Source organism: Lethenteron reissneri, chromosome 54, assembly GCF_015708825.2.
Source record: "Lethenteron reissneri isolate LAM-NWPU_2019-01 chromosome 54, ASM1570882v1, whole genome shotgun sequence".
NCBI classification, from domain to species: Eukaryota; Metazoa; Chordata; class Hyperoartia; order Petromyzontiformes; family Petromyzontidae; genus Lethenteron; species Lethenteron reissneri.
The window spans coordinates 2,360,456-2,375,179 of NC_083832.1; the positions used below are offsets into that span (position 1 = coordinate 2,360,456).

Consider the following 14,724-nt stretch of genomic DNA (forward strand, 5'->3'; position numbering starts at 1 on the left):
TGCGTTCACCTTGCGTCGCGTTCACCTTGCGTCGCGTTCACCTTGCGTCGCGTTCACCCGGCCCCTCGTTCACCTTGCGTTGCGTTCACCTTGCGTCGCGTTCACCCGGCCCCTCGTTCACCTTGCGTCGCGTTCACCTTGCGTCGCGTTCACCCGGCCCCTCGTTCACCTTGCGTCGCGTTCACCTTGCGTCGCGTTCACCTTGCGTCGCGTTCACCTTGCGTCGCGTTCACCTTGCGTCGCGTTCACCTTGCGTCGCGTTCACCCGGCGTCGCGTTCACCTTGCGTCGCGTTCACCTTGCGTCGCGTTCACCTTGCGTCGCGTTCACCTTGCGTTGCGTTCACCTTGCGTTGCGTTCACCCGGCGTCGCGTTCACCTTGCGTCGCGTTCACCTTGCGTCGCGTTCACCTTGCGTCGCGTTCACCTTGCGTCGCGTTCACCTTGCGTCGCGTTCACCCGGCCCCTCGTTCACCTTGCGTTGCGTTCACCTTGCGTCGCGTTCACCTTGCGTCGCGTTCACCTTGCGTCGCGTTCACCTTGCGTCGCGTTCACCCGGCCCCTCGTTCACCTTGCGTTGCGTTCACCTTGCGTTGCGTTCACGTTGCGTCGCGTTCACCTTGCGTCGCGTTCACCCGGCCCCTCGTTCACCTTGCGTCGCGTTCACCTTGCGTCGCGTTCACCTTGCGTTGCGTTCACCTTGCCCCGCGTTCACCTTGCGTCGCGTTCACCTTGCGTCGCGTTCACCTTGCGTCGCGTTCACCTTGCCCTGCGTTCCCCCGTGTGGTGCTGTGTGCAGGTGTCGAGCAGCGACGATTGCCCCGCGATCGACAAGGTGCTGCACTCCCTGGTGCCCACGGGGGTTCCTCGCCACGTGCGCATGACCGCTCGCAACCTCCACCTGCTGGACCACGTGAAGGAGGTGCGGGGGGGGGGGGCCCTCGCTCTCTCCTCTCCTCGTTTGCGTCGCGTCCGTCGGCTACGTGTAGCGAGTGCGGTGTTGCCTATAGCGATTGTGGTGTCAAGCGAGCGTGGTGTTTAGCAAGTGCGGTTTTTTGCTGTGGTCCGTCGATGTCTGCGCATCAAACTTATTTCCCACCGTACGTAGCCGACGGTGCTAATCGGAGGTTGCGGGGGAAGGACAACAAACTAAACACGTAGAGCAGTTCTTAAGAAGTTTGTTTTCAATCTGGATGATGATGATGATGTTGATTTAAAAGCGCATAGCTCCAACAGCTTCCTTGTATCGGAAGTGAAGAGCATTTCAAATGGCCGTAGAACTGCATCTGAAAGCACCACGCGATGCGCTGACCGTCTTTGTTCGATGGGCAGCCAAAAGCCGTTGCTGCTGTTGCCGCTGCTGCCGCTGCTGCTGCCACTGCTGCTGCTACTGCTGCTGCGAGGATACCCGGAGTGGTGCCTCTAGCTAGTGAGGTGACTGGCTAGTGCGGTGTTATCGTGTTGTGTGTGCAATGTCCGGCGTCTGCACTCGTCCGGTAACCACGTGCGTGCGTGTGTGTGTGTGTAGGTGACCTGCACCGTGCTGGTGGAGGGTCGCACCGTCGCCAGCCTCGGCAGCGTCGACGACACCGGCGCGGTGACGTGCGATGCCCAGATCGTGAGTGGCGCCGTCACCGCCGCACCCGCACGGGCGGCGCGCCAATGTAGCGCCGTTTCCGGCGGCAGCGCCGGCGCGCCGCTGGTGTCGGGAGAGCGCGCTCCGGTTCGCTCTCCGGCACGCTGGCGGTGCCGCTGATCTGCTGCTGCAGCTGCTGCTGCTGCAGTTGCAGCAGCAGCAGCTGCAAGCGTAAACTGGCCACGTTTGTTCACGTGACAACTTTATTAACGACTGGGGAAGGAGGCATCGTCGTGGTTGTTGTTGTCGTCGTCGTCGTTGTTGTTGTTGTCGTCGTCGTCGTTGTTGTTGTCGTCGTTGTTGTTGTTGTCGTTGTTGTTGTTGTCGTTGTTGTTGTCGTTGTTGTTGTCGTCGTCATTGTTGTTGTTGTCGTTGTTGTTGTCGTTGTTGTTGTTGTCGTTGTTGTTGTCGTTGTTGTTGTCGTCGTCATTGTTGTTGTTGTCATCGTGGTTGTTGTTGTCGTCGTTGTTGTCATCATTGTTGTTGTTGTCATCGTTGTTGTCGTCATTGTTGTTGTTGTCGTCGTCGTTGTTGTTGTTGTCATCGTCGTTGTTGTTGTAGTCGTCGTCGTCGTTGTTGTCGTCGTTGTTGTTGTTGTTGTTGTTGTAGTCATCGTTGTTGTTGTCGTCGTTGTTGTCTTCATTGTTGTTGTCATCGTTGTTTGTTGTTATTTTTGTTGCCATTGTTGTTATCTTTGTTATTTTTGTTGTCATTGTTTTTATTGTTATTGCCATCTGCGCTTCTGACGCCGGTGCCTGCCGCGTTTCTTTGTCCCCCCCCCCCCCCCGCTCAGTACGAGTACCACACGGAGAGCATGGAGTACCAGGCGGAGGTGTGGCTGGAGCTGAGCAAAGGTCATCGCCTTGACAACCAGCAGCGGCACAACGGTACGGGGAGCGGGGTGGTGAGGGGTGGCGGGGGGGGGGCGGGGGGGCGGCAGCGGCCCACAATGCCGTGCGGTCGAAGTCGCCGTTTAAGTTCCGTCCGAGCGAGGCGTCGGTTGTTCATCTCCAGAGCGCAAAGCGGCGCAGTGGTCAGAGCGCCACGCCGCCCTACGAACCCGGCGACACGAGTTCGACTCCCGCTCGCGACCAGATAAAAGTTGCGAATATTTTAAGCGGCCTCCTTTTGGTCGACTCGTACTTAATAACGAATCACTTGGTGCGGTGTGCATGTATCATCAGTGTAATCTTCTCATTGTTGTTATTATTCTTGTCGTACGGCTGATAGGCAGATGCAGAGCAACGGCTACAATGTCACATTCGGGATTCGCGTGGTGAGGCCAGAGAGCCGCGTCAGTGCGGGAGACCAAGGCGGTCCGGCGTGTTGGTGTTGGCCACCCAACTCCACCCCCCCCACCTCCTCTTCGGGCACCTTGTGCCAGCCTGATGGCGCTCGCCCCGGCAGCCTGTTCAAGTTTTTAACGCCGGGGGGATCTTCGTATTGTGTGCAGTGACGCTGTACGACTGCTCCAAGGTGCAGACGGACTGCAGCGAGTGCGCGGTCTCGGATGCGCGCTACGGCTGCGTGTGGTGCGCCCACTCGTGCCGCTACAACGAGAGCTGCGCCGCAGTCTCCCCCGAGTGTCCGGGGCCCATGGTGAAATCGGTGAGCGCCGCCACCGTCGCTCCGCACACCGCACGCGGTGCCTCCGCGCTGCCCAGCGCTCACCCAAGCCCCGCTAGGGCTGCTACTACCCATGGGTGGGAAAAACCCGATTTCTCCAGCGGCAGGCATCGGGTTTTTTCTTTGATACAATTAAACCCGATTTCGGTGAATTAAAACCTGGTTTAGGCTGCTTCCTCGTCGGTGCTACTATCGTACTCGGGGGGCCGTTGGGCACGGGGTAGTCGTAGAATGTGGCGGGCAGGTTGGTCTTGATGGACACGAGCTTCTCCACAATCGTGGGCGCCGCCAGTAAGTTCCTTAGCTTGGAATGGATGAAGCCCATCGTTGCGAAGTTGGCGAAGTGCGGCTCTGCAATTAGAACCAATTAATCCGGATTTCTCCCAATCTCAGATGATCGGGTTTAATATAAAAAGACAATAAAACCCGATTGTAAAAAACCCGACTGTGCCACCCTTGGTACTACGCCCAGTAACCGGGCTGCACATAATGACAACACGTTATCCGCCGTGGCCTCACAAGGCCGGCACCACACAGTGACATTCAGTCACTACATGTGTATGTTGAACTTCTTTCACACCATACGTAGCCAACATGCTAATCGGAGGTGTGGGAAATTATCATTGTTGTCATCACCATCGTCATGGTCGGCATCTTCGTCATCACCACCACCGTCGCCATTATCATCATCATCGTCGTCATCACCATCATCACCACCATCGCCATCATCATCATCATCGTCGTCATCACCATCATCATCATCGCGGGAGCCATAGCCATCATTGTCGTTAGCACCATCACCATGGTCGCCATCATCGTCATCGATGACGAAGTTGGCGACCATGATGATGGTGCTTAGTTGATTAATCGTCCTCGCTGTTATCATCGTCATGATCATCACCTACCGGACCCCATCAACCAATCGGCTCTTTGACTGGGCGAACGCTATTGGCCAATCGGTGGAGATCGCCTTCCCTGCACGCGATCCCATTGGCCAATCGGTGATGACCTCCGTTCTTGCACAGCCCTCATCGGCCAATAGGCGATTTCCTCCTCTTTTTTTTTTTTTAAGGTCTTGGCATCAGCCAATCGGCAGTGGCCTCTTCTGAGCCTTGCAGTTCTTGCGAGCCAATGAGTGACGCGCGTCTCTCTCTCTCCCGTGGGATTGTGGGTAACAGATCGAGCCACACACGGGCGTGCTGGAGGGCGGCACCATCCTCACCGTGCACGGCTCCGACCTCGGACGCTCTTTTGAAGAGGTAACCGCAGCGCGGGCGACGAGGTGGGAGTGATGAGGTGGATGTATTGAAGAGCGTGTGATGATGTCAGAATCAGAGTATTTATACTGGAGAAATCCGATGAACTATAAAGCTCTTTTTCACAGATATCTAGCAGGGGCAGGTAAGACTGTTACAACAACAAACGGTACATAAACACGATAGGGGTTCAAAGTACAAGAAAGGTAAACAAATCACCCAAACACATACAAATTAAACTAAACCATTCCCATCCTACCAGGCAAAGCCCACTGAGGTATTAAATTATTCTTCAGAAGCGACCCTGGGCCGCAAATGATAGCTCAACAAAGTGGGTCACTTGGACATTTATCGCAGCAAAATCATCTAAAATATTTATCTCAATACATGTTTGTAAACATGGAGAAAAAAATCCACGTGACCACGGGGAGAGAGACACGCAAACTCCAGATATTACAGCAGCAGGCGTCAGGGTCGGGATCAAATCCACAACATCCTGTATACCATATTCTTGAATCTTTCGGTAAAGTCACATAGAAGGGAAATAATAAAAGAATAAAATAAAACATCATAAAATTCTCACGTTTCGGCCACAACACAAGCAGCCATCCTCAGGTGAAGAAAAGAGCTGTTCCTCACCTGAGGACTTTACTGAAAAGATCCAAGAATATGAATCCCTGCAGTCATGAAAGCTTTAAATCGAAATTAAATCCTGTATACCAGGCGAGGGAGTTAACATCTCCTAGCCACCGTGCAAAGTGGTGACAAACAGGTGTCTGGGTCGGGATCGAACCCACGACCTCCTGCACACCAGGCGATGAGGCGGGAATGATGAGGTGGATGTGATGAGGTGGGAGTGACGGGGTGGCGGTAAGGCATTGGACGAGGTGTGCGGCGTTGCTGTGCTGTGCAGGTGGTGTCAGTGCTGGTTGGGAGCAAGCCGTGCGTGCCGCTGCAAGACCTCTACAGAGTCTCCAAGAGGTTCCGCTCGCTCGCTCACTCACGTCACTCGCTCACTGTCACTCACTCCTCACTCACTCAAATTGCTCGCTCACTCACTCGCTCGATCACTCGCTGACTCACTCCCTCGCTTGCTCAGTCGCTCGCTCGCTCACTGTCATTCACTCCCTCAAATTGCTCGCTCGCTCGCTCGCTCACTCACTCGCTGACTCACTCGCTCGTTCTCATTCAGTCTGTCACTTGCTCAGTCAACCACTCACTCAATGACTCTTTGACTCGTTCAGTGCCTCACTCGGTCACTCACTTGCACGCTCACTCGCTCAGTCGCTCCCTTAGTCACTCACTCAGTAACTCACTTGCTCGATCACTCACTGGGTCACTCACTTAGTCACTCACTTGCACGCTCACTCGCTCAGTCACTCGCTTAGTCACTCACTCAGTCACTTACTTGCTCGATCACTCACTGGGTCACTCGCTTAGTCACTCACTTGCATGCTCACTCGCTCAGTCACTCACTTAGTCACTCACTCAGTCACTCACTTGCTCGATCACTCACTGGGTCACTCGCTTAGTCACTCACTTGCACGCTCACTCGCTCAGTCACTCACTTAGTCACTCACTCAGTCACTCACTTGCTCGATCACTCACTGGGTCACTCGCTTAGTCACTCACTTGCACGCTCACTCATTTGAGGCATTCGCTCGCTAATTCGAATGCTCACATGCTGACACCCATACATGCCCTTCACACACACAAAGATCTCCCATATAGCCTTAACATACTTTTTGTGGCAAGCGCTGTTAGGGAGTACCTATGAAGGCCGGCACTGCACACGAGGGGGTGGGTGGCCAACTCCACACATACACCTACGCTCGCTCACTCCCACAATCTCTCACTCACACACCTACTAACTTGAGATACTGCTGCTGATGATGCTGCTGTTGTTGCTTCTGTTGATGTTGCTCCTGCTGATGCTATTGATGATGCTGTTGTTGCTGATGATACTGCTGCTGCTGTTGCTTCTGTTGAAATCGCTCCTGCTGATGCTGCTGATGATGCTGTTCCTGCTTATGACGTTGCTGCTGCTGATGTTGCTTCTGTTGACGTTGCTCCTGCTGATGCTATTGATGATGCTGTTGTTGCTGATGATACTGCTGCTGCTGTTGCTTCTGTTGAAATCGCTCCTGCTGATGCTGTTGATGATGCTGTTCCTGCTTATGATGCTGCTGCTGCTGCTGATGTTGCTTCTGTTGACGTTGCTCCTGCTGCCGCTATTGATGATGCTGTTGCTTCTGCTGCCGCCGCTGCTGCCCACAGAATCGTGTGCACGACGGGCAGCGCGGACAGCGCCGGCGATGTGGCGGTGGTGGTGGAGATCGCCGATCGAGCGCCGGCCTCGTTCGAGCACTTTACGTACCAGGCAAGGTCACGGCGGGGTCAGAGTTACGGTTAAGTTCAGGGTAGAGACTCCCTCTCCCGCGTGCAGTTGTGACTACGAACTCCACACCGTGGGTCATGTGGCCTCGCACTGCTGGGGCAGCGCGAGGCTACACGGGTCATTTGGCGGTTGGGTGGGTGACTGGGCGGTTGGGTGGGTGGGTGACTAGGCCGGTAGGTGGGTGAGGTGGCGGGTGGATTTGTGTGTAGGTGGGTAGGTGAGTGGGTGGCTTGGTTTGTAAATGGGTGGGTGAGTGGGTGGGTTGGTCGGTGAGTGAGTGGGTGGGTGGGTGAGTGGGTGGGTGAGTGGGTGGGTGGGTGGGTGAGTGGGTCGGTGGGTGGGTGAGTGAGTGAGTGAGTGAGTGGGTGGGTGGGTGAGTGGGTGAATGGGTGCGTGGGTGAGTGAGTGAGTGAGTGGGTGAGTGGGTGAGTGAGTGAGTGAGTGGGTGGGTGGGTGGGTGGGTTGGTCAGTGGGAGGACGGGTGGGTGGGTGTATCTATAATTCGCCAACTCTCAGACTTTCGAGCTGAGCCTCTCAGTTTCTCTGCACAGCCCGCGCGACGGCGAGCTTCATTAGCGTTGTGACATCACGAGTTGTCTCCCCCGGCAGAGTCCCTTCATCACGAAGCTGGAACCGAGTGAGGGGCCGGTCGAGGGAGGAACCCGCATCACCATCTTCGGGAAGCACCTGCTGACGGGAAACCGGGAACTCATCGCCGCCTTCATCGGGGACAGCCCGTGCAGGTGAGCACCTGGGTTGGTGACGGTGGTGACGATGGTGACGGCGGTGATCGTGATGATGGTGGGGATTATAATGACGATGACGGTGGTGGTGAGGATGTTGGTGACGATGTTGACGTAGCTGCGATGGTGGTGGTGGTTGCATCACCACAGCTGGCCGATATGCAAATGCCACATACACACACACCTGTGATCACGATGCCACCTCTGACGACGATGTCGTGCGGTGTCGGTGCCGCGCAGCGATCTGCGCATGGTGGGGGTGGAGGAGGAGGCGACCCTCGAGTGCTCCACGCCCAAGGTGCAGGAGAAGGTCTCCGTCGCCGTCAGCCTGCGCTACGGCGGCACCAGCGTCTCCAACGCCAGCGCCGAGGTCTTCGAGTACAAAGAAAACCCAATCATCAACGACTTCAACCCCAAAAGCAGCTTCTATGGGTACCGCCCCTCCCGCCCCCTCCACCCCCTCCACACCCCCCGCACACATGATGACGATGCTGCTGCTGACGATGATGATGAGTGTGTGATCGGCGCGGGGTTGCGGTTGCTGTGTTTGCAGGGGCGGCCGCGTGATCACGGTGAGCGGCTCGAAGCTGAACACGGCGCTGAAGATGTCCATGGAGGTGGAGGTGCAGCTCCCACGCCGGCGGCGCTCCCTGCACCCCTCCACAGTGAGACACAGAGACTCCCTCCCCCTCCCTCCCTCCCTCCCTCCCTCCCTCCCTCCCTCCCTCCCTCCCTCCCTCCCTCCCTCCCTCCCTTTCCTCCACTCCCTCCCACTCCACTCCCTTCCACTCCGCTCCCCTCCCACTCCAGCCCCCTCCACTCCATTCCCCTCCCTCCCCTCCCTCCCCTCCCTCCCTCCCTCCCCCCTCCCTCCCTCCCTCCCTCCCTCCCTCCCTTTCCTCCACTCCCTTCCACTCCACACCCCTCCCACTCCGCTCCCCTTCCCTCCACTCCCCTCCCTCCCTCTCCCTCCACTCTCTCCCTCCCTGCACTCCTACACTCCTGCAGGTGATGGGTGGTGATGGTGGTGATGGCGGGAGTGGTTGTAGTTCTGGTGATAAGTGTTCATGACTGGTGGTGATGGTCATGGTAGTAGTGGTGCTTATGACGCCGATACCGATCGGCATGACGCTTGTGGTGATGCTGCTGCCGCCATTGATGACAACGACGGTGCCGCTGATGATGCCGTCTCGTCCGCCCCCTCCCCCGCCCCGTGGTCAGATCTCGAGTCCCTGCGAGTTCCGCTCGGCGGATGAGGCCCTGTGCCCCTCCCCCACCGTGCCGGACGGCTCGACGGTGCTCCGCTCCTGGTTCCAGCTGGACGGGTTCCGCAGCGACGTCACGTCGCTCCTGACGTACGAGGAGAACCCCCTGCTGTGCCGGCCCGGCACCGCGCCCTACGTCATCAACGGCCACAACATCCTGACCATCAAGGTAGCGCGCCGCGTGCCGCGTGCCGCGTGCCGCGTGCCGCGTGCCGCGTGCCGCGTGCCGGCAGCATCGCCCGCCCTGCGCTCGGTCGCCACACCGCAGGTCACGGCAACTCACCCGCAGTCGCTTGCTCACTCGCTCGCTCGCCCATCAACCCACGCACTCACCCAGTCACTCGCTCACACCTACCCACTCACCCAGTCACTCACTCACACCTACCCACCCACTCACCCAGTCACTCACTCACACCTACCCACTCACTCACCCAGTCACTCGCTCACACCTACCCACTCACTCACCCGTCCACACCCACTCACCCATTCACTCACTCACACCTACCCACCCACTCACCCGTCCACACCCACTCACCCAGTCACTCACTCACACCCACTCACAGCCACCAACTCACTCACCCAGTCACTCACTCACACCCACTCACAGCCACCAACTCACTCACCCGTTCACACCCACTCACCCAGTCACTCACTCACACCCACTCACAGCCACCAACTCACTCACCGGTGTTGGCCGTGGGTGGGACTCAAACTCGGATCGCCGGGTTCGTCGCGCAGCGTAGCGCTAAACGCTACACCACCGCTCCCCCACTACCGCTCACTCGCCCACTCACCCACACTGAGTCCGTGGGACTCTATTTCAGGAGGGGTCCTGCATTGGGTGTTCATTTTAATGCGATTCAGCAGCAGGATAAAAACCCACGCGCAATAATAACCTCGCTCGGTTCAAGAAGCGAAAACTTGCGCTCTAACCGAGCGTCTCGTATGCCCATGCCGGCCTTCATAGGTGCTACTCCTTAACAGCACTTACCCCAAAAATCTGTTAAGGCTATACGGCGGGATCTTTGTCTTTGTGTGTGAAGGGCATGTATGGGTATCAGGGTGTGAGCATTCGAATGAGCAAACAAACGTGTGAGTGAGTGAACGAGCGAGTGAGCGTGTGACTAAGCGAGCGATCCAGTGAGTGACTGTACGAGCAAGAGATTGATCAAGCGAGTGAGTGACTGAGCGAGCGTGCGAGCTAGTGATTGAGTGAGTGACTGAGTGAGTGATTCAGTGACTGAGCGAGCGTGCGAGCTAGTGATTGAGTGAGTGACTGAGTGAGTGATTCAGTGACTGAGCGAGCGTGCAAGCTAGTGATTGAGTGAGTGACTGAGTGAGTGATTCAGTGACTGAGCGAGCGTGCGAGCTAGTGATTGAGTGAGTGACTGAGTGAGTGATTCAGTGACTGAGCGAGCGTGCAAGCTAGTGATTGAGTGAGTGACTGAGTGAGTGATTCAGTGACTGAGCGAGCGTGCGAGCTAGTGATTGAGTGAGTGACTGAGTGAGTGATTCAGTGACTGAGCGAGCGTGCGAGCTAGTGATTGAGTGAGTGACTGAGTGAGTGATTCAGTGACTGAGCGAGCGTGCGAGCTAGTGATTGAGTGAGTGACTGAGTGAGTGATTCAGTGACTGAGCGAGCGTGCGAGCTAGTGATTGAGTGAGTGACTGAGTGAGTGATTCAGTGACTGAGCGAGCGTGCGAGCTAGTGATTGAGTGAGTGACTGAGTGAGTGATTCAGTGACTGAGCGAGCGTGCAAGCTAGTGATTGAGTGAGTGACTGAGTGAGTGATTCAGTGACTGAGCGAGCGTGCGAGCTAGTGATTGAGTGAGTGACTGAGTGAGTGATTCAGTGACTGAGCGAGCGTGCAAGCTAGTGATTGAGTGAGTGACTGAGTGAGTGATTCAGTGACTGAGCGAGCGTGCGAGCTAGTGATTGAGTGAGTGACTGAGTGAGTGATTCAGTGACTGAGCGAGCGTGCGAGCTAGTGATTGAGTGAGTGACTGAGTGAGTGATTCAGTGACTGAGCGAGCGTGCGAGCTAGTGATTGAGTGAGTGACTGAGTGAGTGATTCAGTGACTGAGCGAGCGTGCGAGCTAGTGATTGAGTGAGTGACTGAGTGAGTGATTCAGTGACTGAGCGAGCGTGCGAGCTAGTGATTGAGTGAGTGACTGAGTGAGTGATTCAGTGACTGAGCGAGCGTGCGAGCTAGTGATTGAGTGAGTGACTGAGTGAGTGATTCAGTGACTGAGCGAGCGTGCGAGCTAGTGATTGAGTGAGTGACTGAGTGAGTGATTCAGTGACTGAGCGAGCGTGCGAGCTAGTGATTGAGTGAGTGACTGAGTGAGTGATTCAGTGACTGAGCGAGCGTGCGAGCTAGTGATTGAGTGAGTGACTGAGTGAGTGATTCAGTGACTGAGCGAGCGTGCGAGCTAGTGATTGAGTGAGTGACTGAGTGAGTGATTCAGTGACTGAGCGAGCGTGCGAGCCAGTGATTGAGTGAGTGACTGAGTGAGTGATTCAGTGACTGAGCGAGCGTGCGAGCTAGTGATTGAGTGAGTGACTGAGTGAGTGATTCAGTGACTGAGCGAGCGTGCGAGCTAGTGATTGAGTGAGTGACTGAGTGAGTGATTCAGTGACTGAGCGAGCGTGCGAGCTAGTGATTGAGTGAGTGACTGAGTGAGTGGTTCAGTGACTGAGCGAGCGTGCGAGCTAGTGATTGAGTGAGTGACTGAGTGAGTGATTCAGTGACTGAGCGAGCGTGCGAGCTAGTGATTGAGTGAGTGACTGAGTGAGTGATTCAGTGAGTGAGTGAGCGAGCGACTGACGGGGGGGGGGGGTCTTTTTGCCTCCGTTCGTCCTCAGGGCCAGAACCTGAACAAGGCCATGGATAAGGAGGAGGTGGAGGTGACCATCGGCGAGGAGCAGTGCAAGGTGGAGATGATGGACAGCTCCTCCCTCTACTGCAAGCCCCCGCTCACCCAGCCCAGCGCCAGGGCCGGCGGCGACGAGGCTGGCTACGGGCAGGAGGAGGAGGTCAGTAGTCACGTTGCACGTGGACCTCTGTGTGCACGTGGACCTCTGTGTGCACGTGGACCTCTGTGGGCACGTGGACTTGGAAGAAGTTGTCACCCCCTGTGAGTGGCTTGCTGAAGTGCCATCTGCTCCAGAGTCTGAGACCAAGAAAAGCGCCGGGCAGAGATTATCTCCCAAGCGAAATGCTGAGGGAGGGTGGCATTTGTGTGCAGACTCCCCTATATGACATCATAATAACAGTCTGGCCCACTGGATGGGTTCCGCAGGATTCATAGGATGCCCTGGTGGTTCCCCTCTTTAATAAGGGGGACCGCACAGCCTGTAACAACTACAGGGGCATCTCTCTCCTCAGTGTGCCAGGCAAGGATTATTGAACATCGCCTTGCTAGGCATGCTGAGGGGAGAGGCTTGCGGAGCCCCAATGTGGTTTCAAGTCAGGTCGATCCTGCACAGATTCCATATTTTCTGTCCTTCAGCTACAGCAGAGGTGCAGGAAATTCCAACAGGACCTACATCTCTGCTTTATTGACCTTGTCAAGGCCTATGATACCATCAATAGATCTGGGCTTTGGGTTGTTTTTCGTTCTTGGTTGTGCTGGAGGAATCTCAATTTGGTACAGATACAATGGGAGACTGATCGATGCCTGGGTGTGGTCAAGGGATGCCTCCCTATTGGTCAACCATGTTATGTATGCCGGTGATCTGGTGATTTCTGCTCACCCAGAGGAGGAGCTGGAGGCGCTGCTTCTGAACCTGGAACATGCCAAAACTAAGCACCTGTCTGGATATTTTGTGCCATCAAACACTCGAAACCCCCTCAGCTCCCCATTGGTAATGGGACAGTTGTAGAGAGAGTGGAGAGTTTTCCATACCTCGGCAATGTACTCATGACCAGCTCCGGTTTCACAGCTGAGGTCTCATGTCGAATCAGTCGAGTGGCATCTTTTCATCGGCTGTGTAACGCTGTGTGGAAGCTACCTGGTCGGTCGCTCAACACGAAACTTTGGGTCTTCTTGGCCACGGTCATGCCCTCCCTTCTTTATACTTGCAAAACATGGACCCCCCTAATGGAACATCTTCGCCGGTTAGACACATTTAGGCCTGCCCCACGATCCATCCTGGGTTTAACCAGGCTGGATTGTGTGAGAAGCTCACAAATCCTTGAAAGATCTCGACAAAGTCCCATCGGTGAGCTCCTCCTGCAGGCAAGGCTGCATTGGCTGGGTCATGTAGCCCACATGCCCAGCCACCGCATACCTAAACAGATTTTTATTTACGCGATCTAACCCAAAAAACTTGTATTATAGATGATGTTGGTCGCAAAAGCCTACGTGTTAAACTATAAACAGCTTTTGTTTGGCCGGATAGAGAGGGCTCAACGGGTGCGGCATGGGGTAGAGAAGAGATGGAGTGATGTGGTACAAGAGGATTTGGAGCTGAGTGGACTTGCCAATGACTGGTACCAGCGGTATCACGATCGGCCCCTGTGGAGGAGGCTTGTGAAGGACGCTACTGGCCAGTTGGAGGCAGTCGCTCTCCAGCAACAACGGAGATCAGAGGAGCGACGCTCACAACAACGAGCGGAACACCGGTCGGCTAAAGCACAGCAAGTTGGCACAGTAGGGGGCACAGGTGGTGCATCGGCCACTCATCTCAGTCAGTCAACCCATGGCACCTGGGTCTGCCCTATGAGCTCCTGCCACCAGGCGTTCGACACTTCACGTGGCCTTAACGTGCACTTAGCCTGGCACAAGCGCCGTGGTTACATCACCGCTGCTTTGTGACGAATAGCGGTTGTTGTGTCTCTGTCTCACTCTGTGTGCGTGTCTCTCTGTCCATGTGTAGATTATCGACCGTTCTCTGAACTGCACGTTGGCCACTTCCTCCACCTCCCGGCGGCGCCAGCGTCGAGACGGTGACGGCGACCTCCCCCAGCTCATAGTGCGTGTGGCCTCCCCCCCCCCCTCTCTCGCACACAGACAAAGATCCCCCCTATAGCCTTCAACCCATTGCTGGGGCAAGTGCTGCAAGCCGGCGCCATCTGATGGTGGCACGGCACGCGAAGGGATGGGTGGCCAGCACCGTGCCCATTTGTTTCCCCAGTGGCGATGTTTTTACATGCAGCACCAGGCACTCATTTAAGGCCAAGTCGACCTAGGGAGAGACCCAGATCCTGCTTAGGTATCCGTCACCAATGTTGGCCACGAGCGAGAATCTTCGGGTATTCGCATCGCGGCGTGCTGACCGCTGCGCCACCGCTCCCTGGGTGTGGTGCTGGCCGCAGTTACTCCGTCATATCCCGTGGCGGCCTTCGCAGGTGGTGTGCAGAGGAGGCGGCGGCGGCAGTCGCCCTCCAGCATCAGCGGAGGGCGGATGAGCGACGCGGGATTGTGTGAGGGGCTCGCAGGTCCTTGAAATATCTTGGCACATTCCCATCGGCGAGCTCCTCCGGTGGGCGAGGCTGCGTTCGGCTGGGTCGTGTAGCCCGCATGCCCAAGCCATTGCATACTCATGTGGGGAACGGTAGTGTAACGGTTAGCGCTACGCCCCGCTACGAACCCGGCGACCCGAGTTTCGATGCCCGCTCACGGCCAACACCGGTGACGATAATTAATTTGACCCGATCCTGGGCCTCCCCTAGGTCGACTCAGCCTCAAATGAGTACCTGGTGTGGTGTGTAAACATCAGCACTGAGAAGACAAAGACAGCCGGATGTGGTGCTGGCCACCCACCCCCTTCTGTGCCATTCCGGCCTTAATAGCTGC

General features: G+C 56.2%; 1 protein-coding gene across 1 annotated transcript in view; it reads left to right on the forward strand.

The window, feature by feature from the left end:
- Positions 1–14,724, forward strand: part of LOC133356406 (plexin-B1-like) — a 47,857-nt gene that overhangs the window by 10,948 nt on the left and 22,185 nt on the right. Inside the window, 13 exon segments of the mRNA XM_061573915.1 lie at positions 798–920; positions 1,527–1,616; positions 2,428–2,521; positions 3,088–3,242; positions 4,439–4,519; positions 5,430–5,497; positions 6,794–6,896; positions 7,524–7,657; positions 7,898–8,089; positions 8,211–8,322; positions 8,879–9,091; positions 11,789–11,959; positions 13,805–13,900. Coding sequence (XP_061429899.1) covers positions 798–920; positions 1,527–1,616; positions 2,428–2,521; positions 3,088–3,242; positions 4,439–4,519; positions 5,430–5,497; positions 6,794–6,896; positions 7,524–7,657; positions 7,898–8,089; positions 8,211–8,322; positions 8,879–9,091; positions 11,789–11,959; positions 13,805–13,900 — 1,632 coding nt within the window.